The sequence below is a fragment of the Propithecus coquereli genome, unplaced genomic scaffold (genome assembly GCF_000956105.1).
Source record: "Propithecus coquereli isolate 6110/MARCELLA unplaced genomic scaffold, Pcoq_1.0 Scaffold186, whole genome shotgun sequence".
Classification (NCBI taxonomy): Eukaryota; Metazoa; Chordata; class Mammalia; order Primates; family Indriidae; genus Propithecus; species Propithecus coquereli.
In genome coordinates, this window is record NW_012143412.1 from 2,163,154 (window position 1) to 2,178,923 (window position 15,770).

Sequence of the window (15,770 nt, forward strand, 5' to 3'; positions counted from 1 at the left end):
TCCTGAAGCATATTTTTTTAGCTTCTGGAAACAATCTACTGTAGGCCCTACTTCCCTCATTGTAAAATCCGAAAGATAGTTCCATTTCTGAGACTAATATATGGAAATAATCGCAACAACCCATTATCCCACAGCTGGAAATAATGCCAATGATTTTACTTTGAAATGACCATGGAGAGACCGTGGAAATAAAACCCCCATCCACTGAAAGGCTGTCCCTACATAACATAGTATACCGTAGCGGTACCTTCAGAATGGTGATATGTGACCAAAATGTGATTCAGATAAGCAAAATGTCACCACCAGACCTTTAAAGTAAGTGTGGAGAAACAATCCCATGCACAGACACTAGAAAAGCACTTGGCTGTGTCCAAGAGCAAAATAGAAATAAGCTCAGGAGACATCAGATTTAGCCAGAATCAAAATCCTTGGACACTCGCTTTTATTTTTGACTTATACCCAAGGCAAATAGGTATTTGGACAGAAAGTTAGAAGATTTTTTTTCTTCTGATACTTCAGTTATCACAGAGTCCCTGATAGAGGTGCCTTCAAGTACCATCCAGTCCGTGGCAGGATTAAACGTTGCAATTCTACTACCAGACAGACATTCCTGGCTGGATTCCCACAGTGGTTTGCACTGAGAACTTTCTGGTAGGGGAAAATAAAGTAGGGAAAATAATATGTTAGACTACCCCACACATGGAAAATGGGGTTATCAGGTATGACCTTGGGACCTGACAAGTAATAGTTGAAGCATCCATCAGAAAGACCCAAACATTCCAGAAATCTGGCAGTGGAACTTATTCAACAAGGCTTTGTCCTTGGGGCAAGGCTTACTTGGAGTAACGAAAACCAAAAATCTAGAAGAAAAACCTAAAATGAGGCCCCGCTTACTACTGCATCCAGGAGTCTAAAGTTATTAGCCTCTGTGCAACATTCCAATGACCGTCTTCTTGCTTAAGTGACATATGTTGACATATGTTGCTACTTTTGCTCTTGCTGTTTTCTTTTTTCAAGTCAATTAGGCTGCTTTCTATTATCACTCAACAAAGTTTAGACGTAAACGTTGTCAGAGTGCTCCATTTCCTGTAACCACAGTTCCCACACACGGTTTTCCGCTCTGCAATTTAAACAGCACTTAAAATTGAGTGGTTCTGCAAACTAGCTGTGGGCCTCTGCTGTATCCTTTGCTCATCTCTATTGCAGCAAAAGGCAAAGATGGCTACACATAGGCAGTACGGAGCTGTACAAACAGCCCAAGCGGAACCAGCCCCGCAAGGCTATGGACTACAGCCCAGCAGCCCGGACCGACCCCTGGGTTACCTCTCTGAGGTATCTCCAAGCACAGACAACTCCCATGCCACCTCACCGTATCTCAGAGATATAGCACACGAGTTGACATTATCCATGTGGCACTTCCCAGCTCCTATATAATGAAATGGGGGGATGCGGGGGGGACATGCAAAGAGTCACTAAGTAGTCTTGATATATTTTGTCTTGGAAATGGAAGTGGTTTTATAGTTATATTTCTGCAGGACCTCCAGAGGGTTTTAGAAGACCTTCAGACAATCTTGTGGTCTTTGGAGACTGAATGTAAAGAGAAGAAATAATATCATATTTTTTAAATTGATGGATAGTTACAGAATTGTGTGGTACAGTGGAAAAATGAATGCATAGGGGGAGGAGGGAGCAGTGCCATTAATACGAACATCCTTTGAATCTTTAAAATAAATTATACAGGTGAACACAGAAGTTCATGCTACTTGCTGGAAGCAATAAGGATCGAATTTTGTGGAACTCATACTGTATTCCACAAATCTCCAGGTACCCTGCCTCTTTCTCAATGGGCTATCATGTTCTGTTGTACATAGTGGTAGCCCTTAAAACCTGGTGGCATGGTCTCAGATAGATTCTCACAGGAGAGAGACAGATATATGGATTCCATCAGCTTCTTCCAGGGGTGCTGCCAGTCGCCGGGAGGGCACAGGTGATATGCTCACTCATGTTCTCTTCGTCTGTCTACCAGGGTCAAACAGCAGTTTCCAGATCCTCATGGCCAAGGATCTTATAGTTCTGACGGCTTTCTAGGTAAGCAGCCAAGTCTGGGTCCCCAGCTTGCTGTGCTCTGTCTTGAGGTGTCTTACCCTATAGGTTAATAGTGAAAAGGAAAGAGATACACTCAGTGTGAGATTAAAAAAATCACAGCAACAGAGCTACCCAAAGATTACTTGCTAATAAGAATCCTTCCATTGGTGTTTTAGAATTCACAAGACATTTTCAAACTTATTATCTTATACCTGCATTATATCAAACACATAAAATTGGTAAGTTAAAGAGAAAGAGTTTATCACTTTTGACAGGTGAGGTTTACATCTAAGGAAATAGAAGGTCACAGAGTCTGAGTATACAGGAGGAAATAGTGTGCTTAGTGAGTTTGGGACACAGATCCCTTCTGGAGGAAGGGAGATAGAAATCACTGAATGAAAAAATAGAGAAGCAGGTGTTTGCGTCTCTAGGTTAAGACTTTTCCATCATACTCAACTCTGGGAATCAATAAGCAGAAACTGAAAGGAAAAGATCATCAAAAACAATCTGAAAGGTTTTCTTTTCTGCTTTCAAAGTCTTCAGTTGAGTTCTCCCCAATTTATGGCTACTTCATCTCTCCAAAAATTGAGTTAACTTCTGAATACAAAATAATGGATGTTGATTAAAAATATCTTGGGAAAGTTGGAAAGCACAAAGAAGAAAACAAAAATTACCAATCATTCCCCTAAACTGAGACAACCACTGTTAATCTTCCACTTAGTAACCATTTTTGTCTTTTTCTATTATATTTCTATGCATAATTATTTTCATAAAAATAAAACCACATTTTGCGATCTTCGTTCCTGGTGTTCAGTTGTCGTGGTTGGTGGGCAGTGACTGAGCCAAGATGCTGCGGAATCTGTTGACTCTTGGTCCGACTGCCCAGAGGACCGTCAGCACTGCTCCACACAGGCATTCGGAAAATGAAGTTCCAGAGAAACAAAAGCCGTTTCAGGATAATGGAATTCCAGTGCATCTAATGGGTGGGATAGCGGATGTCTTCCTGTATGGAGCCACCATGGTTCTGACAGTTGGTGGAACAGCGCATGACATACATCATCTGAGTGTGGCTTCATTTTTCAAGAAGCAGGATTGACTTCAGTCATCCCAGCAATCACTTGGTTCAATTTCTTTCAGCTCTCTATGGATCAGTAATCTGATAAATAACTGAGCTCTTCTTTGGGGATCAATATTTATGGACTTGTACTTACTGCTACCAATAAAGCAGTCTTTACCATGAAAGAAAAAACACATACATTTTGTTTACATACTATTATATAAACTTTCTCACTTAATAATATATCATAAATTTCTTATGTCATTAAATCTTCTACATCAACATTTTAAATGATCACATAATTGCTTACTGCCTACTATAATACTTTTTGTACATTTGTGTACACACACACACACACACACACACACACACACACACTTCTATATACTTTTAATATTTTTAAAATGAGGCCAGTGAATAGAAGTCAGCAGTAAAAGGAGGGAGAGCATCCATTCTTTCCAATTCTTATCATTCCTCGAAATTTCTAATTTTTGTTCAGGGATGCAGTGTTATCTATTTAAAAAGTTATATTAATTTCCAAGGAAGGGGTAGAGGCATGATCATTGTACCAAAGGAGTAGCTCCATGTACAAATGCACACAAGTTTTATAAAAACTATCAAAGACTTCTCGGCCTCCATCTCGGCTATCCCAACAGATACCGTTGACCTCAATTCAACCTGCTCTAAGTAGCCAACCAGGGTATCTCAAGCAGATGATAAAAGGGAAGTAACAATGGCTCTAGACACTTTCTAAAATTTTACTTATTTAGTCAGGATTTAAAATTTAACCACTAGCTTAAAGTTCCTATAATAATTTTTATTCAACTTGTTTACAGCCTTAGTAGACTATCTTGTCTTTACTTCAGTAATAATGAGGTTGATTCATAGCTTCCAAATATTCAGAGAGGTGGCCGAGGTGGGCCTTTGAATTAATTTCTAAGGAACTGTTCTCTAATAAGAGAAATTCTTGGGATACTGCTTCTCTCCAAAACACTCCAGGAGAAAATTCAGTTATAATTATCATATTCAGCTTTAACCTAGCATCAAGTTACAGAATGGTAAAATTAAAGAATCCCTAAAAAGGGATGAAAGATAGCTATATTACTTCATCTGATAATATCTCTACAACATCACTTAATAGCATATATAGTATGACTTCATCTAATTGGGAAAAAAAATGAGAGAGAAAAGTAGACACACTAACATGAGAAGAGAGATCATTAAATGTTTAATAGTATTTAGGACTAGCTGTAGGATTTCCAGTGATTTTTGGTTCTGCTTTTTTTTTGTGAATGTTTTTCTACATTGCTAGTTTTCTATGTGAGGATGTACTATAATCATAAAAATAATAAAGTTATTTGCATTTTGAAAAAAGCACACACATACACAACCCCAAACAGGAAGAATTCCCAAAGAACATTGAGTCCCTTTATCTGATTCAGAAACTTAGAAAGATTTAAAAGAATGACCGGCTCAGAAGCCAGGTCTCCTGATTCCCAGCTGGTTTGTCCTCTATTTCATGCATCTCCTCCCCTTCTTGCCATTATCTGAGTTAAGCACAGGACTGGCCTTTTTTTTTTTTTTTTTTTTTGAGGCAGAGGGCAGAGTCTCACTCTGTTGCCCTGGCTAGAGTGAGTGCCGTGGCATCAGCCTAGCTCACAGCAACCTCAAACTCCTGGGCTCAAGCGATCCTATTGCCTCAGCCTCCCAAGTAGCTGGGACTACAGGCATGCACCACCATGCCCAGCTAATTTTTTCTATATAGTTTTAGTTGTCCGATTAATTTCTTTCTATTTTTTTTTTAGTAGAGACGGGGGGTCTCGCTCTTGCTCAGGCTGGTCTCGAACTCCTGAGCTCGAACGATCCGCCCGCTTCAGCCTCCCAGAGTGCTGGGATTACAGGCGTGAACCACCGTGCCCAGCCAGGACTGATCTTTGTATGATAAATAGGCAGCTGTCTTGCTGTGGCCTGAGTGGTCCCACAAGGCCCATCCTACCCCACAGCCTGGCCCCCACCAATCCTGCTCACCAGGTGTGCGTTTCTCAGTCAGGTTAAACAACAAAACACCTGAGCACAAATACCATCTGGGAAGAATATCACATTTGAAGTAATATAGTCAGTGAGCTAGCCCACAGGTAACAGACCAGCTAGAAACCAGGACACAGCTCCAGTGTGTCTGATATGCCTAGGGAGGAACTGAGGCAGCTGGGGACCTATCAGAGAGCAAGGATGTTGGTGAGTGGCCAGGGAAGTGGAGAATTCTGCACAACGCAATGGGCTCAGAGAGGAAAGAGAAGACCACTCGGGAGACAAAGTTATTTCACAGCGCGCTGAGGCTGGAGGAAGCCCCAGGGCAAAATTGCACATAGGCATATTCTCATCACATAAGTCAGTCTAATGGAGCTCAGGCCATTAATTAGGTGTCTGAGTCACTTATCTATGTGTCATGGCTACATTCATTAGCCCAAAACCTAGGTTACTCAGTACCTGCTTAATGAAGGCCTTATCTATATATTAAAATTCTTCTCTGCAACCCTCCACAGTTACATGGTTGGTCCTTTCTCGGAGTCTACCCAGAGTACTTTAGAACCCTCAGAGCTTATCAGGATCTTCTGTGGGGTTGATCTTCCATGTAAACTCTTCTCTTTCCCTCTCTCTTTTCCTCTTTTTCTCCCTCTGAGTCCTAGGTCAACTCTACTAAGCTGCAACTGTTTTGCTCCATCTTTCAACCCTTTCTCTTGGGTGCTCTCTGTAAACTGAAACAACTCATACGCCCGATCTCAGTCCTCCCAAACAGAGTGTCTCCTGAGGCCTCAAGGTTGGTGTATGTGCCACACTATCAATTTCTGGCCTCACTGCCCTCTTATTAAAATAGCCGCACACTTTGAATCCAGATTTACATAACTTCTGCTGCAGAGAAACCAGCCACATTTCAACCCACAATGCCGTAGGTATCACTGTGTGGCAACACAACAGATTATTCAAACCATAAGTGCAATCCAAGTTTGCTCCTGTTGTTACACATCATCGTGCTGGGGCACTAGGGAATTCTGTCACCAAATGAGAATAATGGAGTCGCTGAAAGAACATTGGACTGGGTAATCAAAGAGCTGAATTTGGATTGGGGCTCAGGTACTGGTCCAAAGTCATACTTAACTTTCTTTAGGTTTTATTCCTGCACCTATGAATGACTATAATTCCCACCCTATGTCATTTCTGAGGCTAACTTTTAGGAAATAATATAAGAAAACAAATAGAAAGAAACTTTTTTAAAAAAGAGAACTACATAAATGTATCAGATTTAAGATTATAACCATCTCAAAGCCAGGACTCACCATCCTCGGAGCCAATAGGGAATCACTTTGGCACCCATATATGGGGCAACATAAATCACAAACTTTATACCACACTAGATTAAGTACTGAAGGAGAAATCCCAAAGCGTTTCCCAGTAATCAGGCCAAAGTCTTTGAACGTGGCCCTGACCCCTGTCCTAGGGCTTTGGGCCCCACCTCCCCTTGACTTGGCGGCTGGCATTCATCAGGACAGTCCTGAAGTCCCAAGGCCAGCATGTTCAGAGGTTTATGAAGCCCCATAGGCAAGCACACAACCTCCCTTTGTGCTCATACATTTAAACTGCAGTTTCTCTAAATGAAGCACTCTATTTTTTCCTCCTTTTTCCAAAGCCCCAGGCACTTCCATAAGCACAGAATGGACGCCTGTACTATGGGCACAAATGAAGCAATGGTGCCCGCGATCTCGCCCAGTGGGAGGATGCTTGCACTCACTCATCGAGTTACCTTGGAGTCCGTCTTTCTCAGAGATGCTCCTGCGTCCACCAGAAGCTGGCACACAGCCCGGTTCCGCTGGCAGGCAGCCTTGTGCAGAGCAGTCTCACCCCTAAATCAAAGATGAAATGGGAAACCACCCATAAAGGGGTTGGAGGCAGCAGGAGAGCAGTAAGGGACAGTATCCTGCTCATGTTGCTGATGTAGGAGCTCCTTAGCCTCCCTCCCTACAGGCAGCTGAGACCTTGGCTACAGGGTACATTCGGGGGAGGTGGGCAGAGGGGTATCTAAAAATTCCTTGAGTATCATCAGATATTATTAGACTGTAATATCTGACTCCAGCCTCTTTTCTAACAATATTGGTTTACTAAGCTTAGTGATTTTTTTAAACTACTAATGTTTGATTTAGATTATATTCAGTGGCACTATTAAATAGACTGATGGCGTAGGTGTGTGTCTGAATGCAATTCTCTCTGTGCCTCCATTTGGGCAGAGCGTGAAGGGCACCGGGTGAAGTAGGGTGCAGCGTGGAGAACCATGGGCCCTTCAGACACATCACCCAGCGCTTGGGAGACCACCATTTGGCCTTCAGAGGAATAGCCCCTGGGAACCCAACTTCAAAGAACCAGGCCAACACCCACTCTGCTCTACCCACTCTGGGAACTGTGTGAGTGGCAGGCGGAAGGAGGGGCAGCTGGGGAGGGTTTCTGACAGGCACAGTGAGACTCTGGGAGAGCTCGAGCGCCAAGTCTCCCCCAGTAGGCAGCAGGCCTGAGGCCAGCCACTCGGGGTGGGAAGAGGGCAAGGGAAATGGCCATTTCCCGACCTCTGACAGGCAGTACAGGGAAGAGGACGTTCCCATTCTGAGCCCCAAAGCGTTTCATGAAAAATCAATCACAGCCCTTAGAGAAGGCAACCTGGGTAAGTGAGGGCAGCACTTCCCATCTCGCCAGTGGGATGTGCTGGTGTGTGGACCAGCCCTACGGAGCAGTGGACCGTTTCTTCCGTGCCTGCTAACTCACGGCCCTACGGCTCCTCACTCGTCTCCAGTCTTCAGTCCTACTCCTGCGCCCACCCACTTAGCTACTCACCACCTCATTCCTCTCCACCCTCATCACATTTAGCCCCTTTCAAATTTCTTTGAAGTTCTCTAGTGGTTCCCATATGGCATTCAGGGTTAGTTGTACAGCCTTTCTTTGTTCCCGTTTGAGGAGCAGCAGCTATTTTGCTGCCATAGGAATAAGAAGGTTGAAAACAAACGTTATCCCTTTCGGCTCCTTCCCAGAGTGGATGACCTTCTCAACCAGGGTTCCTCATCTGAACCACAGAGCACAGAAAATGGCTGGAGTTACTATGCCCTCGGTTTTCCAGTGGTGGTACACAATTTCTATAACTTGTCCCGTTCTAGACTAGAGAGAAGTGTCATTACCTGCAAAGGATGCCTTAGGCAGTAGGGCTTCATTTTATCACAAATCCCAGTTGAGAAAGAATAAACGTGGTGGGCACACAAAAAGGCAAATGTATTTATTTAGACTTCTCAGCAGTCCAAGATGCACCAGTGCAGAAGTGCCTTCCTTGTAGGAAGCTCTAACAGATGAAAAGCGTTGACTATGCATGCAAGCATTATGACACACAATCAATTTGTATTGTGTCATTTTCGATTTACAAGATTAGCCTTGCATAGTTATAAATATAGTTGAAAGTGGAATTTTAATCAATGAAGTTAAAATCAAGTGATAGTCCCTATAACAGTCCCCATAGACTACAGTCTTTTCCTGGATATGTTCTGAAGAAAATAATCTAAACTATGTAAAGAAAGGCAACACTCACGTTTCGCTGTCTGCCATATCCAATAACTCGGAAGGTCCTAAGTAAAAAGAAAGTGAGACATCCGTCAAAAATAAGCTCAAAAACTAGCCATTAACAGATAATCTATAGCTATAGCATTAAAATGCCTCGAAAGCTAAGTAAAAAATATATTTAGTGATAGGAGTAATAAGATAAAAAGAAGAATGAAAGGATCCCTCTATCGCTTCATCACCAGTCTCCCAATCTCCATGAGCCACATGAACAGCATGGGAGATACAAAAGAATGAGGTGGTCTCTGCTGTTGAGCAGCATTCAATTAAGCTGAAGAAATAAAATGAATTGAAATAGAATAACTGAAAAATAACTGAGTGGCTAAGCAGAAAGAAAGGGGCCAATCAGGTGGGCTTTAAGAACCAGGACTTTCCTTCTCTAGCTGCAGGTTGTTTGGGATGAGGCCTTACCCACGTAATATTAAAGCTGGAAGGCACCATATCTATCATCTAGTTTAGTTTCCTTATTTTAAAACTTACTTTTTGTAAAGGTTTCCCTCCAAGACTAGGAATAAATGTTATACATTAAATGATTATAGATGCATCATTAAAAATTGAAATATTCTGTGAGTTTGCCCTTTTACCATGCTTTATTGGTTCACTAATCCATTCAATCGGCAAATGCTGCTTAGAACGTCCACCCTTACTCATCTTCACCACTGTGTCCTTCCCTGCAATCCCTTGCCCAAATCAGCCTGCAAGTATCAGTTAAGACATACTTTTTTCATCAAGCCTCCTATGACTACACTCCAAACATTGTATTAAACACTCTGCCTACATAATTCTTCACTTTATGTACTGATCCTGTTTCCTATAGTTGGATGGTAAAATAATTTATCGTCCAAACTGGGACCATCTCAAGCAAGTGGAAATATATAATAACATGATCATATTAATACCACTCATGACACTTGTAAAACCATTTTTAAATCACTTGCTGATTTGTCTCCTTCCATAACTAGACTCTAGTAAGCCTCTTGAAGTTTTGGCCTATGCTTTGTCCACCACTGTTACTCCTTGGTGCCTAGCATAGAGCCTGGGACCAAGAAGATGCTTAAATATTGGTTGAATTGATGAATAAATATTCTAGGAAGTGCCAAACATGGTTCTGGGTTTTGAGTATTTTTGTCTTTAAAAAATACGACCCTGATGATTGGCTCTCTGTACTGGTAATAATTTTCAATATTAATATTTATTGAAAATTAACTTATCAAGTGTAAGAAGAAGAAGAGGCTATGACTTTCTAACCATGAAAATCGTTGGTCAAGGAGAAGATAACTGAGATGTTACGGGACTTCGCAATCCTCCTCCTCCTCACCTAAGAGCTAAACCATCCTGGGCTCCTCTCTTCCACATCTCCTGTTCACTCGGACCCAGCGAGCCTTCCCTTGTGTTGTCTCTCCTACTTGTCTTTCCTATTTGTCCTATTTGACCAATAGACCTCCGACAGGCCTCTGCCTGGGACACAATTAGCATGCAGAAACTGCTACTTGGAAAAATAAAAAATAAAGTCTTGTATCATCTAGATTTCCAGGTTTCTAATACATCTTATACACAGCTTACTCCCAAGTATTTAAACATTGAGGCTCACAGTCTTTCACTTGGAACTACCCTTCCTCAATTTGTTCCCAATGTTCCATTTTTCAGAAAAGCTAAACTGGTCACTGCACAACTGACCATATCTTTCTTAGGCTTTCCCAGGTCTAAGAGCTTGAAGCCTTCACTCTCTCTGTCCAGAACAGCCTTCCTTGTCTAACCACACACCTAAATCTCACGTGTTCTTTAAAGCCCAGTCTGGTACAAGATCCTCTGAAAAGATGATCTTTGACAGAAGAAATCTATCCCTTCTCTGAACTCCCATAACACTTATTTGGTACAAGGCCTAGTACATAAAATAAAAAGAAAAAATATCACTTATTTGGTTCTACCCTTTTACTATGTATTTGCTTTTCAAATGTATGCTTTGTCTCCTTAAATCATTCTAAATCCCTTGAGTATAAGAACAATTTATTATTTTTGTATCCCTCTAGCACCTATCATATACTAAGGATTCAACAAAAATTTAACTCATTCCTTTTTGTTCCTCACTACTATGTAAGAAAACATGAATAATAATCCCTCCACCCGCCCCCCACACACACCCAAAGAAGTGCCAAGGAGTACGGGGCTGTAATAAGGCCGTAAATGGTCCCTCCTTGGTTCAAAATCCCGGCTCTACCACTTACTAGATATTGGGCAAGTTTATTTAATCTCTCAGTCCCTTGGTTGTTGCATATGTAAAATCAACTTAATAATAATATTTATCTCATAGGGTTGTTATGAGGTTTTATGATTCATTATATGCAATGTGCTTAAAAGAGTGTCTGGCACACTATAGGCACTATTCAAAGTCTAGATAGTATCTACTGTCCTATTCTCTGGCCTAATACAGCAGGTAACCCTAAGTCAAGAGGTCGGAACATGAGTGAAGCACCATGATGTAAAAGAGTCATTTCACTCCCACTTACATTTGAAGCCACTTGTTGACTCAAAGTATACTTCCTGAGCACCGAGCACTCCAGGCCTATTTCACTGCTGACAAGGCCTTCCCCACATCAGGAGCAAAAGGCTTGCTGCACCCAATCGTCCTCTGAAAGAGGGCCTGTCACCTTCAGCAAACATTCTAAGCCATTCATTTTGAAAAGAATTCCATGAACATGAGCAGAGCAGCCGAGCCTCACTAGTATAATAATTCTATTCCCATCAATACAGCTAATTGCACAAATATTCAGGCAACAGAGACCTTGTTTGCTTTTCTCCTTCATTCCGCACTGTCATTCAGTGCTCTGGGAGCTGCACCACAGTGGGTCCCTGGTCCTGCGAGGCCTAAGCCTCTCCACTAGTGAGGGGGGGCCCTGAAGCATTTTAATTAGGCTAGAATAGCCATAGTTTGACAATATGAAGGTAGGGACAAGAAAAAGGACCTTTTCCTCGTAATTTCTGACCACAATCACTACAAATGCAGCCACCCCAGAATTATTCCAGACCTGATTCTACCATCTGCGAGCCAGGCACGCCCCCAGGGCTCATCACCCTCCCTCCTTCTCCTTTAATCTTCCACAGCTGGCAGGGGTGAGAGGAAGAGGCGCTAATACTAAAAGAAGAAACTTTTGCTCTCAATTAATATCTAAAGAAACTCTAATTAAAGGTTTTGGGAATGGCTCTGAAATAATCAATTTAATTAACCCTAATCTTCCTTATCTTTCCATCAACACAGATAATCCCCAAATAGCAGAACCTTTTGAATTCTGGCCAAGAAGAGGGAAGGGTGGCAGCCAGCTCATGTAGATGGGAGTGGGAGGTATTTTTAATTGCACAGGTACATATTCTAATCATTTTTTAGCTGACTTTAAAATAACTATGTTTGCACAGTGCTAGCAAGGAAGGGGGTGCAGAGGAAGAAACAGGAAGAGTGGATGCCAGCAGAGGCCTAACACAAGGCTGTCGTCTCCCTCCGTGTTTGGTCCCGCACTGACCAATCGGGAACTGAGCTGAACAGTACATGTTGTTTAGTAGCACTGGTGTAAGATTTGGAGGAGGGAGGACCAGAGAGACAAAAACCAACAAAGACCACACAGATTCTCTTGAAAGAACAAAAAAGTATAAATAATAGCACCTACAATTTTTAAAAAAAAGAAGAGAAAAGGAGAAAAATACGAGAGAAAAAACAAAGAAGACGGAATTCCTTCAATGTAAATCAATGGGCAACATTTGGGTTTGGGGCTTATTTTACACACACACATACATATATTCTGATTGTGGATATTACGCCATCATCCCTAAGGAATTTGAAGGAATACCATCAAATTGTCAGCAGAGAACTCACTGTTGTTCCCTGAATAGAAAAAGAAATCTCAGGTTTCTGTCCCCGCCAGGTTTTACTAAAATGTTCACACTTCATCCCTCAGCTGCCCTGCACGATAAAACTATAGAATCCCTACTGATGGAATACGAGTGCAAATTTCTCCATGAAATTTCCAGATGAAAACAATTGCTGCTCTGCCGGAACCTGTACCAGTGGTCACTTGAGCCCTGTGCGAGTATTCACATGGAGCTGCCCGGCACCGTGGGGGTTTATGCATGTTTTGTTTCCCTGGTTGGTACTGGGAACAGGGGGGCACAGACCATTTCACATACACATATGGGTTTCAGCAAGTAACCCAACCTTACCATGTTTTCACCACCTGTCAAATGGAGAAGGGAGCTTCCTGTGTAGGGTTGTTGTGAGAATTAAATGTTAATGTATTTAAAACATTTGAAACAGTAGAGGGTAGCAGTCAGTGATTATTACTGTAACATTTTTTTTTTCTCAAAAGTGCCTGGGACAGAATTGGAATGTTTTAATGAATGAAAGAATAAAAGACATTTTAAATCATTTGAGATCCCAGCCAATATGACTTTTTTTTTTTTTTTCAGAGAAAGAGCCATCATTGAAACATGGATCCAAAAGACGGTGCTATACGGAAAACGGTCTGGAAATTAAACTCTGTTAAGGGAACAAACACATCAGTATTCGAGTGAAGCCCAGGGAATGCCCAAGGAAGCAAAACTTCACAAATCTTTCAAAATGAGAAAGTGAACATCGTGGCGAGTGGTCAAGCTCTCCAAATTCCAACGTTGGACACCCCATTTCCTGCTGATGCGACTTTCTCATCAATACTGTATTTGTGTTATGTATGATGTGTCTTTGTGACATGCACCCTTTAATTTGCTTCCCACAACAATGTACCAAATCCCCTTTGCTATTCCTTCCCCCTCCCATGGCCTCTCTCTCAGGCCTTCATTTCCCATTAGTCTCCCTGACGCTGCCAGTAGACCATTCCAAATCCTCCTCTGCCCCCGGACAAAGGCTGCACAGATGTGGGGAGAGCTGGCACTGGGAATGCGAACAGCACTGTCATCCTGTCCCAGCAGGACGGTGGTCCCGTTCTCTCTGGGACCAGAGGCAGAAAAAGGGGGGTTAAAAAAAAGAAAAGAAAGACTGAAGGCAGAAAAAGAGGGAAGACAAAATAAGCCATTGAAATCAAAAAGGAAATGCCTGAGTGAGATTTCTATCAGGAAAAGCAGTAGGAGGCTGGGGTAGGCGTGGGGGAGAACGAAAACAAAAGAGCAAAATGTGCAGGGTGGTAAAGAAACAAAACAACAGCAGAGTCCCTCTCAGGGGTAAACTACAGGGGAGGGAGCGGGAAAATATGGTTGAAAGGAATTGAAAAGCGGGAACCACAGAGGGGAATCTGGGCTGGAACCGTCCTGTATCCTTCCTCTCTCGCCCTGTCTCTGTGGAATTGTTAACTCTCTTCCTCCTCCTTGAGTCTCTTTTCAACCCTCTAAATGCCCGAATTCCAGTTTCTCATAAAGGAAAGCAGCATGTTGTATACATGAGAGAATTCCAAAGGAAGAAGATGCAGGATGAGAAAAACACAGGCCTCCTGCCTCGTTTTCAGAACGTACCAAACATCTCATGTCAAATAGGCCCCAGCCTGCTCTGAAAGAGCCTTTAGAAGAGAAATAAATGGCTGGCCGGTGTGTCTGGGAGAATAACCGATCTCTTGGGACTCTTGTTCAGGAGGCGTCCTCTTGATGGTGGCTCATGCTCTTCCCCATAAATATCCAATGAGAAGAGGGCAAAGCGGAGGGGAAGGGGCTCAAAGAGCAAGGGTGCAGTCAGCAAAGGCAGGATCCGCTCAGGAGCTGCGGACAGCATCTGCTGTGTGCCTTGAAAAGAGCCCGCGGAGTCCTCAGAACTGTTGCTATTCAAAGCGTCTTTACAGTTAGGTTGTTGAACAATTTTTCAGATATATATTATAGGAAGCCACAGGACAAATTTAAACCCAATTGTAAAAATAAATAAATAATTAGACCTTGAAGAGATTTGCACCATTCGATGACTAGCAGGGAAGTTTTTCTTGATCTTTGGCATAGCGCACAAATTTTCTTTCTTCATTTTTTTATTTACATTAATTCAAACTGCTCAGACTTTTTTTCACTACTGCAAATCTGATGCTAAAGCCCAGCCTCACTGAGGCCTCTTGGAAGAGGCTGTTTATTTTCTTTGTCAGGCCAGAGGACTGCAGTTATCACCATTAACAAGTTAGGAGAGACTAACTATTTTAATCAACAGAGATCCCATTAAGAAGGTGATTATAGTGTAGAGAAAGGGTAATGTTTTCTGTGTACTTGTCCCTGACTTCAAGACCACTATAATTTCAAGGAGTTTCTATAATTTAAAAGAGAGGAATGGTTCAGCAAAGATAGTTTTCAATTCTAAAATGCAAAGGTTGATATAAACTAAATAAGCAAGTAAAAATAATGAAAACAACCCAGCAGTTCAACTGAAGTGCTTAGCTTTCCCAGAGCCAGGTGAATTACACTATAACAAAGGATTTTACATCCATTTTCCTGAATAAATAGAAATGATTAGATGGATGTCAAGAATGAAATTGATAATGTTTATCAGGTTGATAAAAACTAACTTCAATAAAAATCAATTGCATTTGAGTTCCCATTATCCAGCTATAGCAGTAAAGTGTTAAAAATTGCCATCATCAAAAATGCAGTGATCATTGGACTGAAGATCATAATAAGATTTTATTTTCAAACAAAAGAGATGGGTTGTGCTTTATCTCCACTGTCTTTCTCCCTGTTCTCCCAGGTATCTCCTGGGCAATTAGGGACCCTGGTGAGGCAGGGAGGGTATAGGATACTTCCGAAGACCTTGGGAACTGTTTGCCTGGGAGTAAAGTCAAGATAATTACTGTAAATCTTACGTTTTTTTTTTTTTGCTCATGAGCATAAATATTAAACCAATTAATTTACAAAATCTAATCAAAACACTGGGGAAATGAGCACTGCCCGCCTCCCTCCAAAAAAGAAGAATGACTTCCTTTGTGTCCATCAGTTTTGGCAGAGTGGGTGTTGTATGACTCACCCTTTGCAAGAGACG

General features: G+C 41.9%; 1 protein-coding gene across 1 annotated transcript in view; it reads right to left on the reverse strand.

The window, feature by feature from the left end:
• Nucleotides 1-2,028: 2,028 nt before the first annotated feature.
• Nucleotides 2,029-15,770, reverse strand: part of DGKI (diacylglycerol kinase, iota) — a 270,690-nt gene continuing 256,948 nt past the window's right edge. Inside the window, exons 32-34 of the mRNA XM_012642753.1 lie at nt 8,760-8,796; nt 6,942-7,041; nt 2,029-2,145 (exon numbers count right to left, since the gene is read on the reverse strand). Coding sequence (XP_012498207.1) covers nt 2,029-2,145; nt 6,942-7,041; nt 8,760-8,796 — 254 coding nt within the window. The remainder of the gene's footprint in view (nt 2,146-6,941; nt 7,042-8,759; nt 8,797-15,770) is intronic.